Source organism: Uloborus diversus, chromosome 1 (genome assembly GCF_026930045.1).
Source record: "Uloborus diversus isolate 005 chromosome 1, Udiv.v.3.1, whole genome shotgun sequence".
In the NCBI taxonomy this organism is placed as follows: domain Eukaryota; kingdom Metazoa; phylum Arthropoda; class Arachnida; order Araneae; family Uloboridae; genus Uloborus; species Uloborus diversus.
Genome location: NC_072731.1, coordinates 110,030,696 through 110,058,303, shown reverse-complemented (window position 1 = coordinate 110,058,303; position 27,608 = coordinate 110,030,696). Strand labels below are relative to the sequence as shown.

The window sequence follows — 27,608 nt, the reverse complement described above, 5'->3', positions numbered from 1 at the left end:
GATGGTTGTACTGCTCTCTCTTCGGCTTTTCATTGTTTTTGTCATGCATGTTGTTTCATTTTTTTTCTCTCTCTTTTGGTGAATTTTGTTTGTCATATCTGAATTTTTAAGAACATCGTTTTAGTAAACTCCTTGGCGGTTGGACCTTGTTCTGGCTACTTCTGAGGAACTTTTTGAGAGACACATCACATATTAGTAGCAGAGGCAAGGCGTGAAATAATCGCAGCCCTCTATAATTTGTAGAAGTCGGAAGATTCGTATTCAAGTTCAAGAAAGGAGCATTTTGTAAATAATTGTGGGAAAGATCCTGGTATAGATATAGTATGAACGAGAATAAAGATATTCTAACTAAATTGAATTTCGGACAATATAAATGTATGAAAAATGATGTCGGAAAATCTTCAATAGGAAGTATTTTCGTGAAGTTTTTGATTCGGTGTCAAACGTAAAATTGGAGTACGTTCAGTGTGATTCATGTCCCACTGCGTACAAACACACACGCTCATACACATGTACACTCTCACACATACAAACTCACACACCCCTACGATGTGCATACACACCGGTCTACGCACACGCATAATCATACACATGCACGCACACACATACGCCTTCACACACCAATATACTGTCTGACCACGGATTGTATGGAAAGACAAACATCCGTTTTACAGCTGGAAATGGACAAATCTATGATTTTTTACCGATGTCAACTTTTGAGAAGCAGAGTCTCATTCAAATGAGCGGAATACGCACATCAAATTTTTACTTTTCCCCCTTATTCACAGAGAATTCGTCTTATCTGGACGTTTGAAAATTCCACGCAATCCGTGGTTGGACAGTACACACGTAACCGCCCAGGAGGTGGGGCAGGTTTGAGGGGACAGGAGCCGTTTCTAGAAACCATAACTCCAATGAGTAGGATCGTGTCGCAACTACATAATTTGAATTCAAAATTTCAGAATTCAAATTATTATTATTTTTTTTTCGATTTTTTTCTTCCCTTTTTATTATTATTATTTTAATTTTATTATTAAGTTTAAGTTGTAGTATCTGGCAATGAGACTAAAAAGAAAATGGTGGTGACTGTTGCTATCGTAGATGTCTTTTAACGCATAACGAAAGCCGTTCGATTTTGTACTTGCTTGTCATTTTATCAAATGAATATAATTTTGCAAAGTTTAAATATTACATAATAACATGAATTCCTGCAAAGGACGTAGTTTGTGTAACGAGATATCTGATTACGAAGCCTCAAAAGGTGAACGTACGTATCTGATGATTTAAATGTAAAATCGACTACCTAGACTTGTTTCTACTGTGATTTCGTTATACAGAGTGAAATTGTGTTTATTTATTGTTATACATTAATCTAACAGCTACGTATTTGAAATTTTTGTACCCTTTTACGCACTAATTAAATGAAACTGTAATGTAAATATGAACATGAATAACTTAGGGGCTACTGACATAGCATCCGAAGTGATAGTATCGGATTCTCGTGAAGTTGAAATAGCTGATATTTTGGTTGGTATGCCAGTTGAAACCGTCAGTTCAACTGGAGAAGTGACTGAAGAACAACCTCTGATTGCTCTGCAACCATTATTAGACGCTAGTAGCCAAGGCATTATTCTTCAACCACAAGAAGAAATAGTCGGTGCGGATTCTGAATCGGAAGGTTTGTCTGCTTACGAGACGATACCAGTGTCTTCGGCGGATGTTAACCTAGACTCTGGGGCTGGACCTGTGAATAAGCGAGGAAGGAAAGGTAAAAAAGTGACAAATAAAGGGAAATTGAGTGGAGAGCAGTTGACTGAAAATAAAAGGGCAGCCAGAAAATGGGATCGCAAGCAAGTGCAAATCAAAACATTGGAAGGGGAATTCTCGGTGACCGTTTGGGCGTCCGGTAGCGATGACGATCGGAAAGGGATGTCTGTTGATGACTCCATGAATCCTGAACCGGATCCGGACTACACGGAATACATGACTGGGAAAAAATCCTTGCCTGGTGGAATACCTGGCGTAGACTTAAGCGATCCTAAGCAGTTGGCAGAGTTCGCAAAGATGAAGCCTCGTAAGCAGAATGACGACATTGCCAGGACTATAGCATGCCCACACAAAGGTTGCAATAAGATGTTTAGAGATAATTCTGCCATGAGGAAACACTTGCACACACATGGGCCCCGAGTTCATGTCTGTGCTGAATGTGGCAAAGCATTTGTGGAGAGCTCAAAACTAAAGAGGCACCAGCTAGTGCACACTGGAGAGAAACCTTTTCAATGTACATTTGAAGGGTGTGGGAAAAGATTCTCCTTAGACTTTAATCTACGCACTCACGTCCGCATTCATACGGGCGACAGGCCTTATGTCTGCCCCTTTGATGAATGTAATAAAAAATTTGCCCAGTCAACTAACTTGAAGTCCCATATCCTTACTCATGCAAAAGCTAAGTTTGAAGTATTTGGTTAATTATTTCCTAAAATATTTTGTATGAAACAATTTATCGTAAAATTTATAATCTAATTTTGTCTGAAATTTTAGTTATAATCTACTACGTGATGAATTTAAAGATGTGCATTTTCAAAAATTTAAAGCTGAAAATTAGAGTTGCATAGTAACTTATCATTTTAAACACCAATGCAAAAAGTAAACATCTCTTCATGAGCAATATCACTCAAAATTGTATCTGTCTAGTTGACTGTAGTGATGATACAGTGATGGTATGCATTATAAAAATTGTAACCTAATTTATAGGTGCTGTAAAATGTTAATTTGTAAATTGCTATTTTATATTTTGTAAGAAAGGTTTTACAAATCACTGCAGGTAATTGATTTCTGCTCTTTGCCATTAGGAAATTCTTTTGCCTAAACTGGTTTGATGGATGTTTCCTCAAATTGTGTACCCACTATAATTTTAGGACTAATGAATTGTTTGTATAAATTTTACTTGTAAATTTTGATGACGATTTATCTTAAATATATTCTATTTTTAGGTAAAATGTATTTAAATTATTGTATGATAATACTTTTTTTTCCTGTGTGTATTCAAATTGCTACATGTGGGTACCCTTCACATTTATTTTGTATATTCCCGTTTAATTGTGTGATCGGGTGCAAACAAGGGAAGAGGGGTGTAAAAAAAAGATGCTTACAGCAATTCGTAAAATTAGTAATCTTTTTGATTGGTACCAAAGTTTAACGCTAATTCTTCCCTTCCCCCATCATGACAATGTAAATAAAACAACAGAAAATAATGAAATAAATATGTGAATGGAAATAAGAAACCACCTAAGCAAATCTAAGAATTGGTATGACCATATTTGGTGTTATGCTAAATTTGGGAACCAATTTCCTAATTATTGAAATACCCACCAAAGAGCTCAGAACCGCCTTCTAAGTTCACATTTTTTTCTGTCTTAAGCAAGAAGATTCTGACCATTCTCGAAAGGAAATACTAACACTCAGGATTGATTCCATTTTAAAAAGGGGCGATAGGTTGAGGATAGGCACTTTCCACTTGCTATCTGTGTTTTTTGGCGTTACTTAGGAAGAACTACTGAACAGGTTATTTTGCATTTCCTACTTGCATCCTTTTACTTTCAGGTTTCCAACCATTATTTTGAAAAAAATTCGCAATTCTGACGCATACGCAAATTTGTAGAAGGTTCCAGTTAAGAAAACGAACAATATCATTATGTTAGAAGTTTTCATTTTAATAACTAAAAATTATTTTACTCATTAAAAGAATTTTTTATCAATCTTATACACACAAACATGTACACATAGCTATGAAATTCAATGCATTAGAAACAAAAGGTTTTAGTTTTAATGGGGGAGAAAGAGGAGGAGACGGAGAATAATCTATAAAATTAGTCAAGAAAAAATACATATAATTAGGTAGATGAATTTCAGTACTGAATTCAGCTAATTATTTGTAATTGTGGTCAAATATTTTGCTTTACCTGAAAATTAATGTTTGGATTATGAACATGAACGCATCTCAGACCATTGTGTGATAGAGAAGGAATGAGTTCAGAAAATTATACCTGGTAAAAAATAGTAATAAATGCTATTTTTCAAAAAAAATTTCTATACAAAATATAAATTTTCAAGAAAAAGGCAAATGCACAAACATTTTAGAGCAAATTTTAATCACAACAGTCAATTTTAACTTGATGTATTTTTAAACTTAGCGATTATTTTCCATTTTATATATCGTCTCCATATTTGTTCAAAGTTACATAGGAATGGGTCTTGAAAGTTTTGTTTAAAGGAAAAATAATCTGTCAATTAATCAAACCATTCAAATAAAAAAATATCCATCAAATTAAAGAAAACCCATTGAATAACATGAAAAGTTTCATAAAATATACGAACTAAATTAACAACATAAAAAACTTCATTTAAAGTACGAAAAAAAAAAAACTACCATACAAATACATAAAGCAATAAAAGTTAATTCAATGTGTCATTTAAACATTGGGACAGCATAAATGATATTTTTCTGTTTTTGCCAAATCAAAAGTAAACAATTAGCTAAAATAAGCACCATCAAAACGACTATAGTACTTATAACATAAATGTATTAACATTTTAAAGTCACCCTTGTTAATAACTCATTGCCTTTTAGTGTGAGGCATTAGGATTGCCATATAGTATAAGAGAAGTAGTGTGGGCTCTACCCATGAATGGAGGCAAGAAGAATTTAATCTTAAGAGCCTGAAATTTTTTTGGGGGGCCAGAGAAATTATTTCTCAGAGTTTATGGAGAATTCAGTATAGCATGAATTCTGAAAGAAAAAGAACTAGTTGTCAAGGTATTTTTGGTGCTTTTCTGTTAAAAGGTACTTGCATCTCTTGGTTTGACGCAGGGTTTCCTCTAATGTCACAATTTTCGCAAAATGCTAGATTGCTATTTAAATTACAAAAATGAAGCTATGCATTTTCGCTTTTTTGTTCAAATAAGAAAAAAAAAAAAAAAGTCAAACCATACACGATCCGAGACCGGAAGCCAGCATGGCAATAGTAAACTTAATCTTATTATAAATTTTAGCTAACATGTTCAAGCTACTATTAAAATCAACAGTCAATCATTTCAATGTGTATTATGTCCCGAGAATGAATGCATTCTTGCAATTTTAAAAATCAACCTTGTGTTCTCTCAATTCTTAATTCAATTCTAAATTTTGTATTTCAAAATTGAAAAACATATTAGCTGCTATCTATTCTTTCTTTAAAGATGTCTTAGCTGAATATAGAATTTCGCCTCCAACTGGTGATGAAGCAGTTAGAAAGAAATATAAATGGATTCGCTAATCATTGACATTTTAGGAGTTTGCTAAAGCTTTTTTTCCATTTTTTTCTGAAGAGCTTTTGAACTTTGCTTAAACCCTGGTTTGAGGACTTGTTTCTGCTTTGGCGAGAATAGAAAAATTGCTTAAACTGATTGGCAGTATCTACAAGTATATGGCAACCCTAGAATTTAGAAATAGAAGTTGTTGAATGCCGGCATAAACAAAATTTTTAGGTTTGCAAATAGCATTGCTGCCAACTCTTTTGATTCATTCAGGAAACAGTTGAACTTTGATGCTCCCAAACTCTCTAATAAAGTAAATATCTCCCATATTTTTATCAAAATTCTAACCAAAAAAATTTTTAGTGAGAAATTCTGAGAAAAAACCCAATGAGGTTGAGATCACTAAAACTGAATCTTTTCATACACATGTATAAAAAATTTTATATGTCCGATATTTTTAAAATATGTTTATATCATTTTCCATCCTTTTAAAAGCTGAATTTCTTCTGAACTTCCTAAACTTTTACCTGTTGCTAGGAATGTTAAAAATAGTAACTTGAATATCCAAATTAAGGGCCCTGTATCTACTTATTGAAAGAAATCTCAACTTGTGTTTTAAAAATCCTTTTTGCACTAAAAACTTTTGTCGCAAAATTTATTCATGTGCAAAGTCTCCTTAATTTTACGCATGAGTCTCCCGAATTTTCATCTTTCATTAATGACAGCTATTTAATTGCTATAAATAAATTAAAATTGCCAAAAAAAAAAAAAAAAAAAAAAGCCAAGCAGAACCTTTAGAAAAGTACCCTATTTTTTTTTAATCGCTAAGTGTTTGTTAGATCTAACCTATGGCCCTTGTCAGGAATCAAACCTGACACAGACTGTTTTGGGTAAAAGATAGTGACCTTAACCACTAGGTTACAAAACATCAAGTTTTAAGGGGTACAGGGTTTGCTGATATATATCAAATGATATGTATCACAATATATATCCACTATTTATTTTAAAAGTATCGTGATATTTTGATATTTTTGATATTTATTTTTAAACTACGGTATTTTCAATGTAAAAATTATATTAATCATAGTAATATTGTTCATTTATTATTAAAAATAACTAAAAAGTTATGTACTATATTTTTATGATGTGTTATACATCATTAATATAACAAGGTAGTATAATATTCCTTTTTTATTTTACTCTCATAAAATTATTACTAATGTACCAGTTTCAATTCAAATTAAAAGTGCCTAATTAATTATTAAACATTGGTCAGAGAAAGAGAAAATGTCTCGTGACTGTGCACGGACCAATGTATATTTTTTATTTCTGAATCGTATAACTGTACAAGTAGCTAACAGAAGAAAAATGAGTGATAAACAGCTAATGCTAAATTAACCCCATTAAAATAGGTAGAAATGTAAAATGAAATATTAGATATAAACAATGAAAGAAACCTTAATTTTAACTCGACATATTGTAATTATAATGTAAGAAAATTAAGAGTGATTTGAGGATGCATTTAATACTTTGAAGGCTTTAGTTTCTGCTAATTGAAAATATCAGATAGATATCAAAATATCCGATATATATCAAAATATCGGAAATATCCGATATCAAAATATCGGATATTTCCGATATTTTTGAAAATATTATGATATTTTCGAACTCTGAAGAGGTAGTATGAGCTAACTGGAGGAACTCCTTTCACAGTAGATTGTTTATCTCAACAACCCTCTCCCCCTTCCAGAAAAAAGTTCTGGTTGCACCACTGTAATTTATATCTTGTACAATTTGAATAGCAACTGTGTATAACCAATAACTTAAATGAGAGACTTTTACTTACTGTGTAAATATTTTTTTTTCTTTTCATTTTATAAACAATTACACACAGAGGCAATAATCAAGTTTGCTTGTCTTTCTTTCACTCTCAAAGATAATATTTGCTAATTTTGTTAAGAAATACGAATGATGCTTGAAAAATATTCCTAGTTTTGCTGTATAAAAATAGCTCCGACTCTTCTACTTTCATCAGATATATCATAGTGTAGTTTGCTTGTCTGACAAAACTTGTGTTATATAATTTTTCTATATAAAGCTTAAAGTACTTGTTTCTATTTCACTTTTGTAAGTGGAAAATGTCAATGAATAAAATGCTTGATTTAAACTTTTGTCACTTTATTTTGTGTTTTCATTATTGCATCATTCTAAATATAAATTTAAATACATTTAAAAATAAACACACAAAATTTTTTAGGTTTTGCAAATTATTATTTACTCTTAAAATTTTTTTATTAAATAGATTTGATCATGAAAAGAAAGGTTTTAGGAAGGAAATGATAAAATAACTATGCCAGAGCATTTTCCTACTGAAATTGGTTTATAGTAAGCATAGGTAGATAATGTGCATGCCTGCATCACCTGATAATTGTTAATACAGTAAAACCTGTGAAGTTGACCACCTAAGTTGACTGCTTTTTTCAGGCACAGAATTAGTTCTTATCATATAGGGGTCATTCTCTAGAAATGTGGAATTTTCCGTCACATGTTCTTTGCAACCTCATAAATCTTTAAAAAGAATTTTGTTTTTTTAATATTTTTTATTTATCACCTTCTACTAAACAAAATAACATAGATTTAACAGTGATAGACAATACCTGTTTTTGTTGAGACTAAAAAGATAATACTAAAAAGTCATTACTATCCACTGCCCCTCAACTCTGTTTGTCTTTTGTGATCTAACTATACTGCAAATAAAACTAAAAAATGTCTTGAAATTTTTTTTTCATAATTGCCTCACATAATCAAATTCAAAACAGTTTCTTTTTTGTTTGATTACAATTCTGAAATTTTTGTGAAACAGTTTTAATTTGTCCCTGACATTTTTCATCATTACCAGCCAACAGTTTTTACACTCATTCATAACCGCTGGGTGACACTATTAACCCAAACTGTTCAGTCTTAGTAGCAGCTACTTTAAGTTTGTTTGAAAGGCAAAAATTTACTGTGTGGAAATCTTCCTGCATTTTGCTTAGATGTGTAGATATAAAATTAAGTAGAAAACTTTTATTGCTGTCATTACCATCCATACCCATTGATAGTTATTTTAAATATTATTATGCATTTTTGTTTTTTATTTGCTTACATGAACATTTGATCAAAATGTGCAAATTTTTTAGAATGGTAGCTACAGTTCAGTTTATGCCAGGTAAAAAATAAGTGAAATATCATTACCATCCAGCACCAAGTATAACAATTTAGATGGTAATGACAAACTGTGGATAGAATAAAATTATTTACTTTGTTTTTTTAATTATATACACTTTTACCTTCAAATTCAGTAAATTGAATTGTTTTTAATATCTTAGATGCATAATTTTCTTAAACATACTTTTTAAAAATTATCTTACATAATAAGTACCTGTTGGGCAGTGGTTGCTGTTATTTTTAATTGTCAATGATTCCCAGTTAACTATCATTTTGAAAAGTACATTATCTTTTAAATTGATTGGTTTTGAATGAAATGTGTCATAGGATGATAACTAATTCAGACCCTGATTTGCAGGTGTTGTTGATTCAAACCAAAGTAATAGTCGGAGAATCCACTTTATGTCCAGATCAAAAACAAAAAATAATTTTGTTGGTCTACAGAAGAGGACAAGCACTAAATAGCCACAGAAGAGATTTTATGTGTTATTAAAGATCCTCCTATAGTCATTTTTAGCAAAAGAGGAACATAATTTGGTAGAGAAACTCTCAGCATATGCAAAATAAATACATAAATATTGACATCATAATATTCTGTTTTTAAAAACATAGCATTTTGACATTAATTTTATTGTATGTTTATTTAAAGTTATTTTATACTTGTAAACATCATTACCATCCTTCCAGAGTCATTAATGTCCTTGCTACAGAATTGCTTGTCCTCATATTATTAATGTTCAATTTTTTTAATGTATTTTAAATAGTTAGTTCTATTAATATTTTAGAAAGCATATTTACTTTAGGTTCTAAGACTTAATTTGAACAAGTAAAAATGAATGATGTAATGAATTCAGTATATTTAAAAAAGAAAATCTCAATATTTTAAAATTTATTAAAAGACTTAAAATGATATATTTCTTTTTACTCATATTTTCTATCAGGCTATTGCTAGTACTTAATTGTAAACCTTAAAACCACTAAAAAAGAAATATTTTGTGGAATTTCTACATGGTTTTTTAACATGGGATAGTAATGACACTTTTTGTCCTTTTTACAAATTAAAGCATCATTATCTGCAAAATAAATGTACATGTTTCATGAACTATTGTTATTTTAATAAGATACATACTTTATTTTTCTAAAAAAAATGCCAAATTGCATCCTTCTTGAAAAGTTCAAAATTTAAAAATTCAGGATTGCAAAATTCCTCATTGCAGGAGAATGACCCATAAATCAACCTTTGTAAGTTGACCACCAAAGTAGTGTACCACAAGTGGTCAACTTACACAGGTTTCACTGTATCAATATTAAACACGGATTATCTTCAAAATAGGTTGATAAATTAATGAAAAAGTTCACATTTTTGCTCTCATGGATACATGATTGAAAGCAAAAGACATTGTATTAATAATAACTTTTGCCTTTTCACTGTATGTTGTTTTTCATACCTGCAGATAGTTTGGAGTTTTGTGTGCAGATGCTTTATGTTTTTATCTTACTATGATAGAAGGATTGTTCAAGTTAGGCGATGTAATTAACTGGAGGTCTCTGTTCTCTAGAACTCCAACTCATAACAGGTTTGAACTGCTCAGAGACTGAGCAGGTTTTGGACTATGCAGTTTATTATGTAATGGACAGAGACTAAGACTTTTCGCTAAATGTAGAATTTGTTTGCAAAAAAGAAAGAAAGAGAAATATAGTGTAATTTCGAATCTTTCACTATCAAACATTAACACCATTAACAATCAGACATTTGTATACTTAATTTAATTTTTTAAAGGCAACTGTAAGAGTATATAAATAAAGATTTTTTTTCATAATCTATGTCTTCACCAGGCATTGTTAAAGCTCTGAGAAGACTTAGTGAAAAAGTTCATCGTATTGAACAGGTGAGACAGATTGAAAATCCATCGAACTTGTTCAAAGATGCGCACACTTCCGATAAAGAAGGTAAGAATTCAAACTCTATTATTTCTTAAAGTTTTTACTGAAATATTAGATGACTTCTCCTGCAATTGAAGTTTCATTTTATGATAATACAGTGTACGCCAGGTAATGAATCAATCACTTTAATGAATTAAGTCGTCTAAACCAGAGCAAAATCCAGCTTTATTGAATTTGCCGCTTTATGGAATCAAAATTGTTTAGAAAAAACGTGATTCATATAAGCGGCAGCCACTGAATTCTCATAAATCTGAAATGTATATGTTACAAATAATTCATTTGTGTAAAATGTACCAGCAATTATTTATTTAAAACTGACCGCTTTTGACAACTAGATTGTTCTTTCTGCAATTCCCCTTTTATGTTATTCGCCTTCCTTCATCAAGACTCGCCTTTGGCAATGTCTTGAATAGGTTTTGCAGTTTAAAAATTATTTTAACCAACATCTATATCTGTGCATCAACAAATGTCTATCTCTGTCTCCAGTTATCATTTACGTACAGTCAAACCTTGGTATCTCCAACCCCATTAGGGTCATTTCATGTCAAATTGCCTAACAATGCCATGACAGCACAATGCCATGTGCTGTCATGTCTCAGATTTTGTCCATTATTTTTTTATGAACAGATATCTAAGAAAAGCCTAAATTAATTTTTTTAGATTTTTTGAATAAAAATTACCCTTTGGAGAATCTTCTCAAAAATTCGATTTTTGATCATTTTTCAGAGTCACCGTTTTGGCATGAATTCAGAAAATCTCTCTAGTTTCTTGATTTTTCAACCAATTAAGCTGAATTTGGTATCAATTTCAAGCTAATATTTTTCTCTTTCAGTGTGAATGACATGATTCCGTAACCAGAAACTGCAGATGATACTTTAAAAATAGACATAACCCTTGCTTTAGAACAGAGCTGCCAACTGCTAATCATACTGAATGATAAAATAAAAATAATTAAATATTTTTTCAAAATTAACTGGATTGTCCTAATGTAAATTTATCCTGAAATCCCGAAAGTAACCATTCCTTCACCCCCTCCCCTTTTAACAGAAAGTAAGAGCATTCTCTAATCCAGTACAGGGTGGCGACAGATCAGGGAAATCAGGGAAAAGTCAGGGAACTTTATTAATCAGGGAAATGTCAGGGAATTTCGAAAAAATAAAAAAAAATCAGGGAAAATTGATTTTATGTAGAAAATTTTTTTTTTTGCTTTGCAAAAAAAAAAAAGTATCCTAATTCTCTACGCATTTTCTGCCAATTATCTGTTCAAAAAAAATTAATGAGGTGCGATTATGTACTGCCGCATATTTGTGCATCTTTTTTTTCTCAACATCAAAATATTGCATTTTACTTATTAACCACAGAATGAACTTCCCAAGATTGCTTCTGTGTCTGTAAAGTTGTTTATTTTACCTAGCTTGAAGTTTGCTTTCACGCTTTCAATACTACGTAAAATAAACAACCCTACAGGCAAAGAGGAAACCGTCATAATGCCTTAGCTCCTTTGCCTTTATTCCATTGTCTCGAAGTAATAAGCGTATTGTAATCAAGATTTCAAGAAATCTTTGTTTTTTGAATTAATACTGATAAAAGCTTAAAAGTTATTATTTCTTCACGTTTTAAATGTAATTGCTAAAATTGAACTTTGAATCAAAAAAACTTTGTTTTTTGCCGTTATACTATTTGCTGTCAACGCAGGTTTTAAAGGTTTTCTTTTCTTCAGGCTTAAAGGATTCTTTTATTTTAAAACCAAGTTGTATTCTTCTTTTATATATTTTGAAATTAACCAATTGCTTTTTTCCCCCCTTGCATTTCAAAGCTGTTGTTACCAAAGCAACCTAAAATTTTTTTTCGATTCATACTGAAATCATTTGAAATAGAGTTAACTTGTGCACCTTAGTAAATATCTTTATTTTTTTATTGTTAAAATGCTGTAATCATTCATTAAAACCTATGTTCTTGGTTAGGGAAAAGCTCCCTATGAATAGATGTCAAAAGGTTTCATCTGTTTTGCATAAATATGTCAATTAGTTATATAAGAATAATTACATTACTCCTATTCTTTCACTATTACTTGTTATTCTTGCAACAATTATTATACTGTTTGAAAATTTAGTTCAAAATAATTTCAATAACATTTTAGTTCTATCATAAATACACATATGTTTTTAAGAGTAATTTTAATAGTTTCTTAAAATTCTCATGCTAAGTGGTTACTGGAAGTAAAGTATTTTTTTTTAATTTTATATAACTTTCCATATAGAAAAATTTAATATACTGTTTTGTAGTTTTTTTTTTCAAAAAAAAATTGACTTAATGTGTTTTTTTTTACCATTTTATTAAAAAAACAATATCTTTTTAAAATTATATTTTTAGTTCAACAACTTTACACAACTTAAAACGTTTAAAATATTGCATTTTATACAAACATACAATGGATTTCAAGTAGAGCAAAGAATGTAAACCATTACCATTGGTAACGTAAATCAGGGAACTTTGATGAACCTAATCAGGGAAAAGTCAGGGAACTTTTTTTCACAGTTCCTGTCGCCACCCTGCAGTATATTCTCGTAGTTTTTGCCAATCTTCATCTGCCACTCCCTCAAAAAAAAAAAAAAAAAAAAAAAACACACACATACACACCAAACATTTCCAGCTCTGCTTGTCGAAAGTTTTTAGAGTTTTAGTTCACCCCCTCCATGTACAGGTTTTCTTTTCTAAAAAAACAAAAGCAAAGCAAACAATATCACACATAAAATTTTTTTAAAAAAATCATGCAAAGGAACAATTAGCCAGTTCCAGGGATTCATTCCTTCCACCTTGTCTAGACACATTTTGATGCTATAGCGTTTTTTCTTTTTGTACATATGTGTTACAAAATGAACTTATTTAGAATGAACAAATTCGAAACGTGCACTAAAAATGAACATTGACGCCATGTAGAAAAGACATCGTTTAAAAATTGTCGCAAAACTTAGAAATAACCTAATACTTAAAACAACTGTCAAAAAATTTTGATAATTATCCTCCACCATCTTAAATTCATCAGTTTAGTTTTGAAAATGAGGGTGGGGGGGGGTGGTACTAAACTTTTACTAACGTAAGTTATTCATTATGTCTGTTGCATTTGTTATGAAACGCGTCGTTTTAACCCTCCCCCCCTGCACAAAACTCTGCTACAAATTTAGATTTTCAAAAGTTGGTAGCTCTGTTTTAGAATATGAAATCAACTTAAAATGAAGAACTAGGGGGTGTTCTAGTTTTATCCCTCAAACTTTGGGCAAAGTTTGTATTGTGCAGCTTTTTAAGCGCTTCAAAATGCTAAAAATGTGATATTTTTTCTATGAGATACTTCCAAATTAATAATTAACTATAACATTGAAATGAAAACCTTGATAATTTTTTTTTTTTTTTGAATGAAAGGTAGCCTAAGTTCTATTCTGTACCCCCTGACAATGTGTATGCAAAATTTCATGATGATCTGATGAGTAGTTAAGGCGGAAGGAATTACAAAGAAACAAACTCACTTTCATGTTTGTAATATTAGTAAGGATAACATATGAGAAAAGTATAAACCACTTATAACTTCAATTCTTTGTTCTTTAAATACGTGAACCTATCAGTTTTATTATTTTTTGATAGATTGTTAATTTTGAACCTTGAAAAGTAGAGAGACAAAGCTCCTTTATATTTATATATATGTATATATACCAGTGGTTGGAAAAACTAAATTTTTTTTGTAGCGAACTACAACTACAACTACTTTAGCACAAATGTAGTTAACTACAACTACAACTACTTTTTTCAAAATGTAGCAACTACAAACTACTTTTGAAATGTAGTCGCTACTTCGCAAAAAATAAATAAATAACATACACATAATACACACCAATTGCGGATTGAATAAAAAAAATGTTGAGATTGATATATAGGTTCATTTGAACATGGAATATTGCTATAAATTATCTATTTTTTCTTTCCTTTACTGAAACGATTCGTCAATTCAAACATTGTATACCATTTGCAAATATTCCCTGCAAGAAAGGACTTAAAAGTGGAAGGAATTCAACTTTCAAATTTTTAATCCTTTCCTGACGGTAAATAGTATTTCATTCAAGAAGTGTAACTCGGCTACTTGAAATTGAGATAAACCTAGCAATAATTTGATTTAAATTTTACATAGACATACATATACAAGGCCGTATCCAGAGGGGGGGCCTGACGGGCCCGCCCCCCCCCCGAAACCCGCAATGTTTTGTACCGTAAAACAGAGGAAGCTTTTTTTTTTCTTTTTTTTAAATTCCTATTGTCAGAAAAGGAAAATAACAATTTTTTTTTAATTCTTAATTTTGCTACTATTCAAAATTTATAATATTTTGAAGAAATACAGAAAAAGCAGTTCTTGTTCTCATTAGCTGCAAGGCACACTTGAAATTTAGACCTTTTATTAGGACTTCCTGCTCTCTTTGCCAATTCAATTCAGGGCAGTCCAGGGTCAAGGCAGGCCCTTTGTCAGTTCGGTAGACTTTTCAAGTCTACTTCTGTGCACTTCCTCCTCCAGACGCGTGCACAGAAATTTTGGGGCTGTCACAAATGCTTTTTTTTTTGGGCCCCCTCCATATTGTTTACCCATATTTTCAACCCTAGGTTTAAAAATATTGGGCCCCATTTAAGCTCGGGCCCGGGCCAACAGGTGTCCCTTTTCTCCTCTGTGCACGACCCTACCCTCCTCCCCCTGAAACTCTTATAAAACATACACTGTACTGATTTCGAGCCGGGGACTCCCCAAAGGCTGGGCCCCTAGTTTCCGATTAGGCGAGTATCTTGTTACCAAGATGTGCCAAATTCAGCTCCTTGATACATCCTGAGTAAAAAATGCAAAAATCACGATTCTCGCGTTTCTGTAGCATAATTTTCAAGATCATTTTTGTGACTGATATGTTTCTTGTCTTGCATTTATTTAATGCCGAATTCAGTATCATGGAAGTTCTTTTGTTATTGCTTGTTTTTTTTCCCTTACTTCTACTGCATACTGTTAATACCTTAAAGTATGAGAAAAAAAATAACACTTACTCTACTCTCTTTCATTTTCTGCACTACTTGTGATTGAAAAAAAAAAAAAGTTTGTTTTGAGAAATATTTCGTTGCATTTATTTTTTACTTAAAACGGGTGTGTCTTACAAAGTTATAATCGTTTTGTAAGACTGTGCAATCAACTTCTGAAAAGTGTAAATAAAAAGCTTCAAATAATTTCAACTGTTCGAGAGTCTTTGAAAATTATTTAAGTTTTTGAAATTCCTTGAAAAGTTCTTCAATTTTGTATTTTGTCAAGAAAATAAAGTATGAATTGTCCAAAGGACCAGAATATTACTCTTCCGTTCTTATTTTCTGAATGTCTACACCATTTCTTTTAAACTGTTTTGTACATTTTTCATACTGTAGGGCAGTTAATGGAAAAAAAATAGGGGGTAGGGGGAGTGATCAAAAATAAACTTCACTAAAAGCCAATATGAGCAGATGGCGGGGTGCTTCTCTTTTCTCCTCTCTCGTTTTTCCTTTCTGTCCATTAAGTTCCATGATTTGTCGAGCAAGCAATTTTTATTTTGTGTGATCTTGATTTGCAAAAGAATGTATAACTTTTAAAAGACTTTGTCTATTTTTTTAAATATTTTTGTTGTCTCAATTACCTAATATAAGGCCTCAAAATACAGAATTTTCTACATCCGACTTAAAGGGACACTCTCCTGTTATCCTTATCACTACAAGGTGAATAAGAAAAATAATAAGAAATTAAAATAACAACGGTCCAATCATTAAAAATCGAGACAAAAAGTCTTCTATGTTAACATTTTTATGCGTTTGGTGTGTCTATATATACTATTTGTGTGTGTGTGTGTGTGTGTGTGTGTTAGGGCAATGTGCTAATCCGGGCCCGTCCCGAAAAAAATTTCTGGATACGGCCTTGTACATATACATAAAATTTATTTAAATGATGAAAAGCATCATCTTTTAAACAAAAGAGAAGAACTTTAATTTTCATTATATGAGTTAATTTTAGAAGAACTTATATGTCGTAGGAATTAACTGCTTTTGAGCTTCAAGCTATGGTTCCGGACCTGGACACATCTCTTTTCTTATGCCCCTGACAAAATAAAATAAAGAATTTTTCAATTTTACCGAATGATCTCAAAAACTCAGAACATTTAATAATTGACTTTTAATATGTTAATATATGAACACCCAATCAGTAAAAAAGAAAAAAAAAAAGAAAAAAAATAGGAAAAATACCCCAAACGGTTCTACTAATTATCCGAAACATGTAACATATCTAAAAACTTACTTTACTTCAATGTGCATTTTTTAGCAACAGTGGACTCGGGCTACAACGCAATTCGACTAACACGAAATGTCTATATAGCGAGTTTTACTCGAGAAACGAATTTTGCAGCTGACGCGAATTCCTCACCCGCTACACGAAAATGTTTGGAGCAGAAGCGTGGGGTTTATATCACCCTCTTTCTTGGGTACTAAATATTAGTTTTGTGAATGGAATTTCCCTTTGGCATCACTGAAAACCTAAATTCCCCGCACCGTAGAGTCGAAACATCAGATTGTTAACGCACAAATCGCCGCTCCGCATTTGTTTTCGAAATATTAAGTTGATGAAACATAATTTCACATAAGCGGGCTGTTTATCTAAAGTTAGAAATGTATCCCTCGCGTAAATTGAGGTTCGACTGCATGTGCAAATGGCATTGATGCCGAAAGCTTTTTGCTTAACGGGCAAAGTTTGCATGAAACGGAATAAATTCGTTTTTTTCTTTCTAAGCCATGCTCTACTCAAGGCGAATATTGGGAAAATGTTAAAGTCTCTATGCCAAACAAACTAATGGCATCAAACAGATACAACATATGGCGTCAAACAGATACTACGTATGACGTCAAAATAATATATCAGAGGTCAGCTCATATTTTTCAGTGTTACGAATCTCATTGGTGCAAGTTTTACTCGCGTAATACTTGCACCAGTCAGATTCGTTTGAAAACGCGGTTTTTCTTTTTTTTTTTTTTAACTTTATTCAAAAGTAGTTTCCAGAAATCGCTACAAACTACTTTTTTTTGTAGCGAACTACTCGCTACTCTACTTTTTTTAAAAAGTAGTGCGCTACACTACAAACTACTAAAAAATGTAGCTACTACAGTAGCGTCGCTACTTGTAGCGCGCTACTTCCAACCACTGATATATACATATATATATTGAAAATGTATTAAATAGGGAAAAATTAGAGTACTATAAACCAGAAGCCCAAATATGCCCAAAGCAGCCAAACAAATAAGCCAGGTAAATATAAACATGATTAAAACAATAAACAGACATGGTTACAACACAGATAAATGACAGAGATGAAGCCAGTACTCTTCAGCAGTAGAAACTTCATCCTATGTTTGAAAGACCAAAAATTTTAATACTAAAACTAAGAATAGGATGTCCAATTCCAAAAAAGTCAAAATTCAGGATTACATTGGGCAAAAGCACCACATGTGAAAAATGAATGCAGATTTTTAGAACTAAGACCTAAAACTAAGCACTGAGGTTTCGTCTCGGACAATTAGAAGCCAAGGATATCAATAATGTCCCTCCACCGTACCGCCAGCAAAAATCAAAAGTCTTACCTATGTGTCCGGGTGTAAAAGTAAAATCCACCTCCTTCGGGTTTCCATTTATTTAGTTTTTATATTTATTGGATTGTTTTGTTTTTATTTTTATCGACTGGCACAGAAATGGCCCCGATGGATGCGATTTTACTTTTACATCCGGACACATAGGTAAGACTTTTGATTTTTGCTGGCCGTACGGTGGAGGGACATTATTGATAGCCTTGGCTTCTAATGTCTGAGACGAAACCCCAATGCTTATTTTTAGGTCTTAGTTCTAAAAATCTGCATTCATTTTTCACATGTGGTGCTTTTGCCCAATGTAATCCTGAATGTTGACTTTTTCGGAATTGGACATCCTCTTCTTAGTTTCAGTATTAAAATTTTTGGTCTTTGGACCATAGGATGAAGTTTCCACTGCTGAAGAGGCTGCTGGCTTCATCTCTGTCATGTGTTGTAACCTTGTCTGTTTATTGTTCTATTGATGTTTATATATATACACTGAGGAGCCAAAACACCATCCCTAACTTTTTCAAATAACTGATTTGGATGACATTGAGACCACATGATGACTTGGGATTGGTATATAACTGGGGCTGGAGAAGGTAAGGCTTCATTGGAGCACTTTCTTTTGCAAGTTTACGGGAAAGGGTAACGATCTTAGCGAATTTGATCGAGTGCAGATTGTGATGACCCGAAGACTCCAAACGAGTATCTCAGAAACTGCAAGACTGGTAGGTTGTTCACGATCTGTCGTTGTTGGTACTTATGCAAAGTGGAAAAAAGACAGCAAAACCAACAGTAGGCGTAAAGGTGTTGGACGGCCACTCGTCATCAAAGATACGGGATGTTGGAGATTAGGCCAATTGGTAAAGCAAAATCGGAGGCAGACAGTTGAGCAACTAACAGCTCAATACAGTGCAGGTGTGAGTGGAAGTGTTTCCAAACATACAGTTCAGCAGACACTGTTGGATATGGGACTGCGCAGCAGACGTCCCACTCGTGTGCCTCTATTGACCAACCATCATCGCCAACTACACCTACAGTGGGCACGAGAACACCGAGACTGATCCTTGGATGACTGGAAGAGAGTTGTCTGGTCCGATGAATCGCGATTTCTTGTTCCTCACGTAGATGGTCGTGTCAGGGCTCGCCGTCTTACAGGTGAACAGTTGCTCCTGTCGTGTACCGTTGGTCGTAAACAGGTTGGTATTGGCGGTATTATGATTTGGGGAACTTTTTCCTGGCAGGCTCTGGGACCTTTAGTTGTGGTAGAACATACCATGAAGGCTGTGGATTATCTGAACATTGTAGCAGATTAGGTGCACCTGTACATGGCGTCGGTCTTCCCTACTGGAAACGGCATATTCCAGCAGGACAATGCCCCATGTCAAAAGGCGAGTGATTCCAGCAGCATGATGAAGAATTCCAATTAATGCCCGGCCACGAAATTCACCGGATTTTAATCCTATAGAGTTCATTTGGGATTTCATGGAAAAGCAGCTCAGAGCTGAAACACCACCATGTCAAGATATCTCAACTTTGCGTGACCGCTGCAATAACATTTGGTACAATCTATCTCCAGACGTCTACCAAGAGCTTATGGCATCCATGCCAAGACGAGTCGCAACTGTTTTGCGGGCCATAGGTGGCGCAACGCGTTATTGACTGGGTGGTCATAATGTTTTGGCTTATCAGTGTATATATATATATATATATATATACTTGGCTTTTTAGTTTTGCTGCATTGCGCATCTATGGGCTCTTGGTGTGGTCTTTTCAATATTTTTCACTTTTATTATTATATATATATATACTTTCCAAAGTGAGTGGGCAGTTTCCCCTCTTGTCTCCCTCCCTCCCCCGTATAAGCAGCATAAGGGTACACATATTTTCAAACAAGTTCTATCAAGATTAATAGATATTTTTTGTTTTGTGCCAAAGAAGAAAAAGTTTCTAAAAGAAACATGCAGAAATTCGGATCCTAAGAGTAAGATCCAAAGTCTACTGTCCTGTCCACTTTTGAACTAATTAATTTCTTTATAGAAATAGTAGTAAATATGGAGAAAGATGAAACTGCAATTTAACACTAAACATATCACTAGCTGATCAAACGACCGGTTATGAACTTATCATCTTATTGTTTTTGCACATTTGCCTTCATGACTTTTTCTGTTTCTTTTTTTGTTATCATTTTAAAAAGTTTGTATTTTGTTAAAATTATGAGTAATACTTGTATACCATTATCTACCAGGGCTCAAAAATTATATTGGCCAACATGCTCGGGGCATGTAAAAATTCAGATCAGGCATGAACCCTTACATGTCCGACTAGTAATGTCCTTTTTTAATGAAATATTTCTTCCTAAAACTTTATTATTTTGTAATTTTTTGAAAAATTACCCCATCTTTATGGGAGCTCATTTATTTACAGCGGTGCTGCTAAAATCATATTTTTACAAACATAAAATCATTCAGAATAATCGGCAAAGTCACTGAGCGCAGGGATGTGCCAGCTGTGCCAATCGAGCCAAACTGCTTCAAAAGACCACCAAATGGACTTTTTTGCGCCAAAATCGGACAAACTTGCGCCAAAAGTGCGATTTTGCATGTAATGTTGCAGTACCTTCAACATATTTGGCAGTTTCTGCAGATTATCATCAAGTCTATGCGTTTGGAACTTGTGTATACGATTTCTTTTGACTTAGTTCTGATTTTTTGTGGATTTTAAAATCCGATTGCATCCGCTTTGGAAAAACTCGATCGTTTTAATTTATTATGTGATTCTATTCCTTTGACTTGAAAAATTTTGTATTGACCATTATTTTCATTCATTCTTATCTTTTGTTTTTTGAAGAAGAGGACTTGTAAGTTCGTCTTCTTGCCATGCGCACTCAAAAATGTCACTCTAGTTCCATCCAAATTTATTTAAGCGAATTCCATCTGTAAAAAATAAAATTGTTCACCAGTTTTTAATCTTGGGTTTCTTAAGATTTTAGGACAGAAAATTGATCTCTAATTTTGGTTGGAGACCAGGGCCTGATTAACGCACGGTCCGGCGGGTCCACGGACCTGGGCACCACAAATTTAGGGGCACTAAAATAGCCTAAATTAGCTTACTTCCTTCCTTTTTTTTGTGTTAAAGTGAAGGTTCCTTTTCAGCTTTGAAAAGAATCAAAAATTGTTTGAGAAGCTGCGTTTCTCAGGATAATTTACAGGCGTTTTTCTTATTGACCATTGAAATTTCTGTGACATCAAAATTAGATTTCGATGATGTGATCGACACATTTGCCTCTGTTAAAGCCAGAAAGAAGCCTTTTTAAAGCTTAAGTCAGAATTAGTAAGATTTTTTTTTTGCTATTTTTGCAGTTTTAAATTGCTTTTTAATTCATTTTCACCTTAAGGTAAGGCAATTTAACGATGATTAGTATGGTGACTATCAAGTGTTTGGTATTCAAATCCCAGGTTTCTGTAGTAATGTGTAAGTTTCTAGTGTATTAGGCTTCTAGTATAAAACATTGACTTTGAAATTATGCTGATTTTCCCATGGGGGGGGGGGGCACTAATTTTTACTCAGGACCTGGGCACCAGTTTGTCTTGATCGGGCCCTGTTGGAGACACTTAAGATAGCAAAAATCGGGAAATTCTAATGCTCTGGTAATGAATATGCAGATATTTCCAAGTTCTCATTCAGGCATTTTTTCCATATTCTTAGCCTATCTTAAAATTTTTATTTGTATCTATTTATTTATTATTTTTTTTTCACATGCATTTTAAAATTCTTTTTCTTATGACATCATTTCTCAAAATCTTTTTGTTTCATTGTAATTTCATAATTAATTTTATGATTAAATACCAAATAGTTGAAAAGAAAAGGTTTTAATGTTACCTTTGCTTGATCTTCAGATTTGTTAATCAAGTATTTCAGTATATAACATACTAGTGGTACCCGCACGGCTTTGCCCATAATAGAAAAAATTAAAAGGTCTTTTAGTTCACCTTTATATTTACAAATAATGTATGGTGAATTTTCTCGCCAATTGGCTTGTACCCATGTTACGGTTCCATGTTATGATAATTTCGTATCTCGCCAATTGACTTGTGCCCGTGTTACGGTTCCATGTTATGATAATTTCGTAACTTACTCGTCCATCTTATGATAGTTTCGTTCTTAAAATTGTAATAGAAAAAGAACTACATCGAATTTTCGAAAAATCGCTTCAAGGTGCACACCCCCATGCTACAAACTAACTTTGTGCCAAATTTCATTAAAATCGCCCAAACGGTCTAGGCGCTATACGCGTCACAAAGATCCAGACATCCTCCGGACATCCAGACAGAGAGACTTTCAGCTTTATTATTAGTAATGACTAGTGATACCCGCACGACTTTGCCCGTAATAGAAAAATCAAAAGGTCTTTTGGTTCGCCTGTATATTTGCAAATAATGTATGGTAAATTTTTTTGCCAGTTGGCTTGTACCCATGTTACGGTTCCACGTTATGATAATTTTGTAATTTACTCGTCCATCTTATGATTTTTTTTTCTTAAAATTGGAATAGAAAAAGAACCACATCGAATTTTCGAAAAATCGCTTCGAGGTGCACACCCCCATGCTACATACTAACTTTGTGCCAAATTTCATGAAAATCAGCCGAACGGTCTAGGCGCTATGCGCGCCACAGACATCCAGACATCCTCCGGACAGAGAGACTTTCAGCTTTATTATTAGTAAAGATATACCTAAAGATATACAGTAGAGTCTTGAAGATCCGAGGCAATTGGGACTCGCTCCACCTCGGATTATCCAAAAAACTCTTTGGACTACATAAGGTCATGCAGCTATTTCTCCCTTACGCTCCAAAAAGGAAATATTTATCTCCTTGAAAAATTTATCTCTCAAATATCAACATAAATTTATGTTTTAATTAACCCTAAGCGAGTTTTGATTAGTTTTTTTTTCTTTATGTCCGCACTTACTAGTGTGTAAACTTGTAGGCAACAAAAAAATGCCCTTTAAACGCCCTCGAATAAGTTGTGATGAGTTTTGTCGTGACATTTGTGTGTATGTGTGAACGTACCTACATGCCTCACATAATACAAAAACGTTAGTCATAGAAGGATTTACGCATATAAATGCTTTATACAGTGTCAGGTTTAGCACTTACTTTTTTAATTGCAATTAGATATTCCAAAAGAAGGGTTTGTTCGTTCTTTGAGGCAAAACAATGTTTTAATTTCAAATTATTTTTTTGTGTCAACCTACTTCCTAATATATCCAAAGCATCTCTTAATCCATCTCTAACAATCAATTAAAATTTCATTAAATGCAGGGTTAATATATTGAAAGTTTGAAGCAAAAATAGAAATGAATCAGAAAATATAAAATGTAACTTTTTATACAGGCCCCAGGTGCCCTAACTTATGTTTAGGGAAATAATCTCCATTGAAAAAGAATTCCAACACAAAAAGTTTGAAATTAGTACAACCAATATTCATCGAGATATGAAACGCAGCGTTTTGTGACCTACACCACTTTTCTTTGCCCGTCAGTAACACCTTTTGGGAGGAAATATAGTAGTTAACAAGTGTTTGAAATTACATGTCTGCATGGAGTGTGTAATTTTTCAAATTGTTCGAGGTTTCATAGTGTGTTTTTGAGTATCACGGCATAACATTTGCATTCATTTTTGAATTGCACTGAAAAATATAAATACCGTTTTTCTTACTTTGACGACCTGTCATTTTTCTGAAAGAGCTATAAGTTCCAATCTCTCTTCTGTATGGTCCCTTAAAACTTTAAACTGGAATATCTCCTTGAGTTTTGGTTGCACAAATGTCAAGTTTTTTTGTATTAGTAATAGTTTTCAGTGGAGATTATTTCTCTAAATATTACTTAGGGGACCTAGGGCCGTATAAAAAATTAAATTTTTTATTTTTTAATTCATTTTTATTTTTGGTTGAAATTTTTAACATCTTAACTCTGGATCTGTTTTTGAACATTTTTGCAATTGGAAGTATACATCTAGGATTAGCGGTTGCGAAAATAATAGTCTTACAGGTTTAAACGGAACACCCTATATACATATAAGGTCAAATGTAAGTAAATAAGTTACACATACCAAAAAAAAAGAAAGAAAAACAAAAAGATTATTTAATAGCTTTTTAAAACAATCTTGTAACTTGTTGAGGTTTAGTTTTTAAATTTAACCATTCTTTTTTGCTTTCTTTCTTTTTTTATTTTATTGTTATTATTATTATTATTTTTTCTTTTTTTTTATAGCCTTTTTGAACATGTTTTTGAGTTTTATGAAGCAAACAAATTTTAAAAATAGGTATCAAAGCACTTCATACTTTATGCTTTAGTACTTAAATATGCACTAAAGCAGTGATGTATTAAGCAAAGTAAATGTGTGAACTAAATTTAAATCAGAAAAAGTGTAAAAGAAGGGTAGAGCAGGACAGGACTCATCTTCTGAAAAAAAAGAGAAAGAAAAAATAGCAATAATAATAAATGGAATCGAGAGCTTCAATTAGTAGTTGGAGTTATGGTGGTTTCGCATCCTTAATTTTCTTTTTTGTTATTTTATCATGTCACACATGTTTCTGTGTGAAATATACATGTTTGCTCTAAATTGATGCAAAATTTAAATTTTTGCAGCTACAAGCTGCTCCAAATTTGCAATTTTACTGCTCCAAAATCACCGTATTTCTGCTCCAGGCTGCTCCGAATTCACCCTGTTACTGCTCCAAGCTGCTCCAAACTCACCAATTTCTTGCTCCCAAGACTTAGATTGCTCCGAAAGCGAGTTTTGATCGGCACATCCCTGTGTGCGATCTGCCCAAAGTAAAGTGTAAAGATAATGTTTTTGTTTACCGCAACAGGTATTGCCTTAAGTTGAGTAGCAAAAGAGTTTGCTGTTTCTGGTTTGTATGGAAGTGATCTTGTCCTTTATATAATTTAATTTTTTGTAAATTTTAATGACACCTTAGTATGTAGTTTTTCTTTAAACTAATTTTTTTGTGATTTATAAATAAATCTTGATTCAGATATAAAGCTGTTAAATTAACTTTCTGTCTGATTAGTGTTATATACAATAAAGAAAACTAGCCACGTAAAAATTTTATTCAGGCATGTATATTTTAGACAAGCATGCCCGGTAAGCAAGGTTGGCAAAAACCCTGTTTTTTTTTTATTATTATTAAGTCCATGGACCAGGGTGTTTTGGGTTTTTTTTAAAAATAAAACCCGAAAAACCCAACTGAAACTTGTCTTTTTTTAGGGAAAATGTGAGGTACTTGTAGCGTATTGTACGTAAGTATATGGACAAAGGGCAAAAATTGTCTTGGGGTAAAAAAAAGTTGGAATAGTTAAAATTCAGCTTTTTATGAAGAAAAGTATGAAAGACAACGAAACCCAAGAATGGTGAAGTTTCAGATATTTTAGTTTTCATGATTACCAACAGTTAAGGCAAAGTTACTTCTCAAGTGATAAAATCTATTGTTCGTTGTAAAAAAATTAATACATTTTTTTTTGTGCATTTTACTTTATTGTATTTCATTTTGTTATGCAAAACTACTGTAGAACCTCACGTAGTTTAAATCATTTTTTTCTGAATTCCAGCTATTTCTTTGAATTTTATGCTGCCTGGTTTTCAATCTCAGTGTACAGAGTAACAAATATTAAACTTTTTCGCAAGATAATGAAAATACTGTACATTCTATTCTGTTTTCTGTCCGACCGTTTGTAATACCTGTTAATTTCTAAAAAATATACCTTGTTTATTTGAGATTTGTGACATGTTGGTTTGCAGAAAATAATTCACATGAAAGCCTTTTAACTAGAGTAGTTTCCTCTGTACAATGTACAAATATTGAGAAAATCAGACGTGACAGGACTTAGTGAAGATAATTTGAGTTATTTATTGAGAGAGACAGAGCGAGAGAGACCAGTTAAAGAAAAAAGTTAAATATATTTATTTAAAATCTTTGAAGTATTTTTTTAATGCTCTAATTAATGCTTTAAGAGTTAAGAAATACTATTAAAGTTCAAAATTCATTTTTATGTCCATTGTCTGTGGTGAAGATCAAATAAAAAAAAGTTTACATTGTGAAAGTACGTATTTAAATTAATTAATTTTTTAAAAAATTTCTCAGAAAATTTAAAAAAACCCAAAATTGGGCTTTTTCAAAAAAAAAAAAAAAAAAAACCATCGGGTCCAATCCGGCCAACCCTGCCGGTAAGGCATGTTCAATTTTAAATATTTTTCTGGCCCGGTTATCTACCACAACCAGTTGTTTGGCCGGCTATGGTGTTGGTATATTTCGTGGTAAATGAAAGGGATTATCTTTGTCCATGAGATTTCTCTCATTTTCAATCCTCTGTTGAGGATTTGTACACTCCTCCTTTTGCTCCGTGTTATTCAAAAATGTTTATCAGTTGCATCCCAGTTAGTTTCAACAAGCACTATTCGTAAATTTAGCCACAATGAATTTTTTCCAGGCTTAATAAAGATAAATTTTATGAAAAATTAAAAAAAATAATTGTATCTAATAAGCATGGAAAACGTTTAGGGTGGTGATAATTTTCAGGAGTCACTTAAATTTTACTGTTCACTAGAAAAAAATAAACAGAAATCTGGAAAATTTGTGAGTTACTCAAATGTAAAGAATATTTTCATCCTTTCTTAAAAGCATTTTCTGAAAATTTAGTAGACAAGTCTGTTACAAGCAGTTAGTGGAATTCACAAGACTAATTTACTGGTTCATTATTGAAACATTAGATGTATTTTACCCATTGAGATTTCCCCTAGTTGGCAGTATGCATATTGTGCAACATAGTTTGAACACAACTAGATAGTTGATATTTTTTAATCATTTTTTCTTCACCTTAAACTTTTAACTCTTATTGCAGATTTATCTCTTAATGATGTCCAGTATCAGCTAGGTATGCTGCAAATTCAGTATGTTAGAAGTCTCTTGAGGAAAGAAACAGTTGAAAATTCGAAAGAAAGATGCTACCCAGAATCCAGGAGTAACAATTTTAATGATTTTGTCGCTGAAGTTGTCATTGATGATAAACAAACCCAAACAGGAAATAGTTTGATTCAAACATATTCCTTTGATTCACCTATTTTTGACTTACAGAGCAAAGGTATAAAATCATCAACTGCTTTAAAGGTACAGTATACCTCTTATGCCTTTTGATTTATCTGCAAATTTCCCAATCGTTAGCTATTTTTCAGGTTTTTTTTTTTTTTTTTTGTCGGGAAAATCTTTTTATGTCAACTGTATTTTCGTTTTGTATTAGATTTGCTCTTTTTATCATGTATGCTTTTATTTAGGATGATTTCTTTTTTTTTTTTTTTAAATATTATACAAACTTCTGCAAGTGGTTGGCTACTAAAATATGAATTGGAATTACTTGGCAATGTAAAGGCAGAAACACAGTGAATCCAGTGACTCAAGAGAGTGTGGAAATCAAAGTTAATTGAAATCATTTGAGATTCAT

The 27,608-nt window shown here is 32.5% G+C and overlaps 2 protein-coding genes across 2 annotated transcripts in view; both read left to right on the top strand.

Annotated features, from left to right (window-relative positions):
* The first annotated feature begins 1,095 nt into the window (after positions 1–1,095).
* LOC129224849 (transcriptional repressor protein YY1-like) lies at positions 1,096–6,075 on the top strand. Its single transcript, XM_054859425.1, has one exon. It carries the CDS (start codon positions 1,441–1,443, stop codon positions 2,467–2,469), a length of 1,029 nt encoding a protein of 342 aa, XP_054715400.1. The 5' UTR covers positions 1,096–1,440; the 3' UTR covers positions 2,470–6,075.
* Positions 1,226–27,608, top strand: part of LOC129224936 (centrosomal protein of 57 kDa-like) — a 71,474-nt gene continuing 45,091 nt past the window's right edge. The window contains exons 1-3 of the mRNA XM_054859516.1: positions 1,226–1,267; positions 10,339–10,452; positions 27,012–27,277. Of these exons, the coding sequence (XP_054715491.1) occupies positions 27,047–27,277 (231 nt within the window). The 5' untranslated portion in view covers positions 1,226–1,267; positions 10,339–10,452; positions 27,012–27,046. The remainder of the gene's footprint in view (positions 1,268–10,338; positions 10,453–27,011; positions 27,278–27,608) is intronic.

Bases quoted from the DNA above. Each gene is read 5' to 3' on its own strand.
- LOC129224849 (XM_054859425.1), top strand. From the start codon at position 1,441: ATGAACATGAATAACTTAGGGGCTACTGACATAGCATCCGAAGTGATA.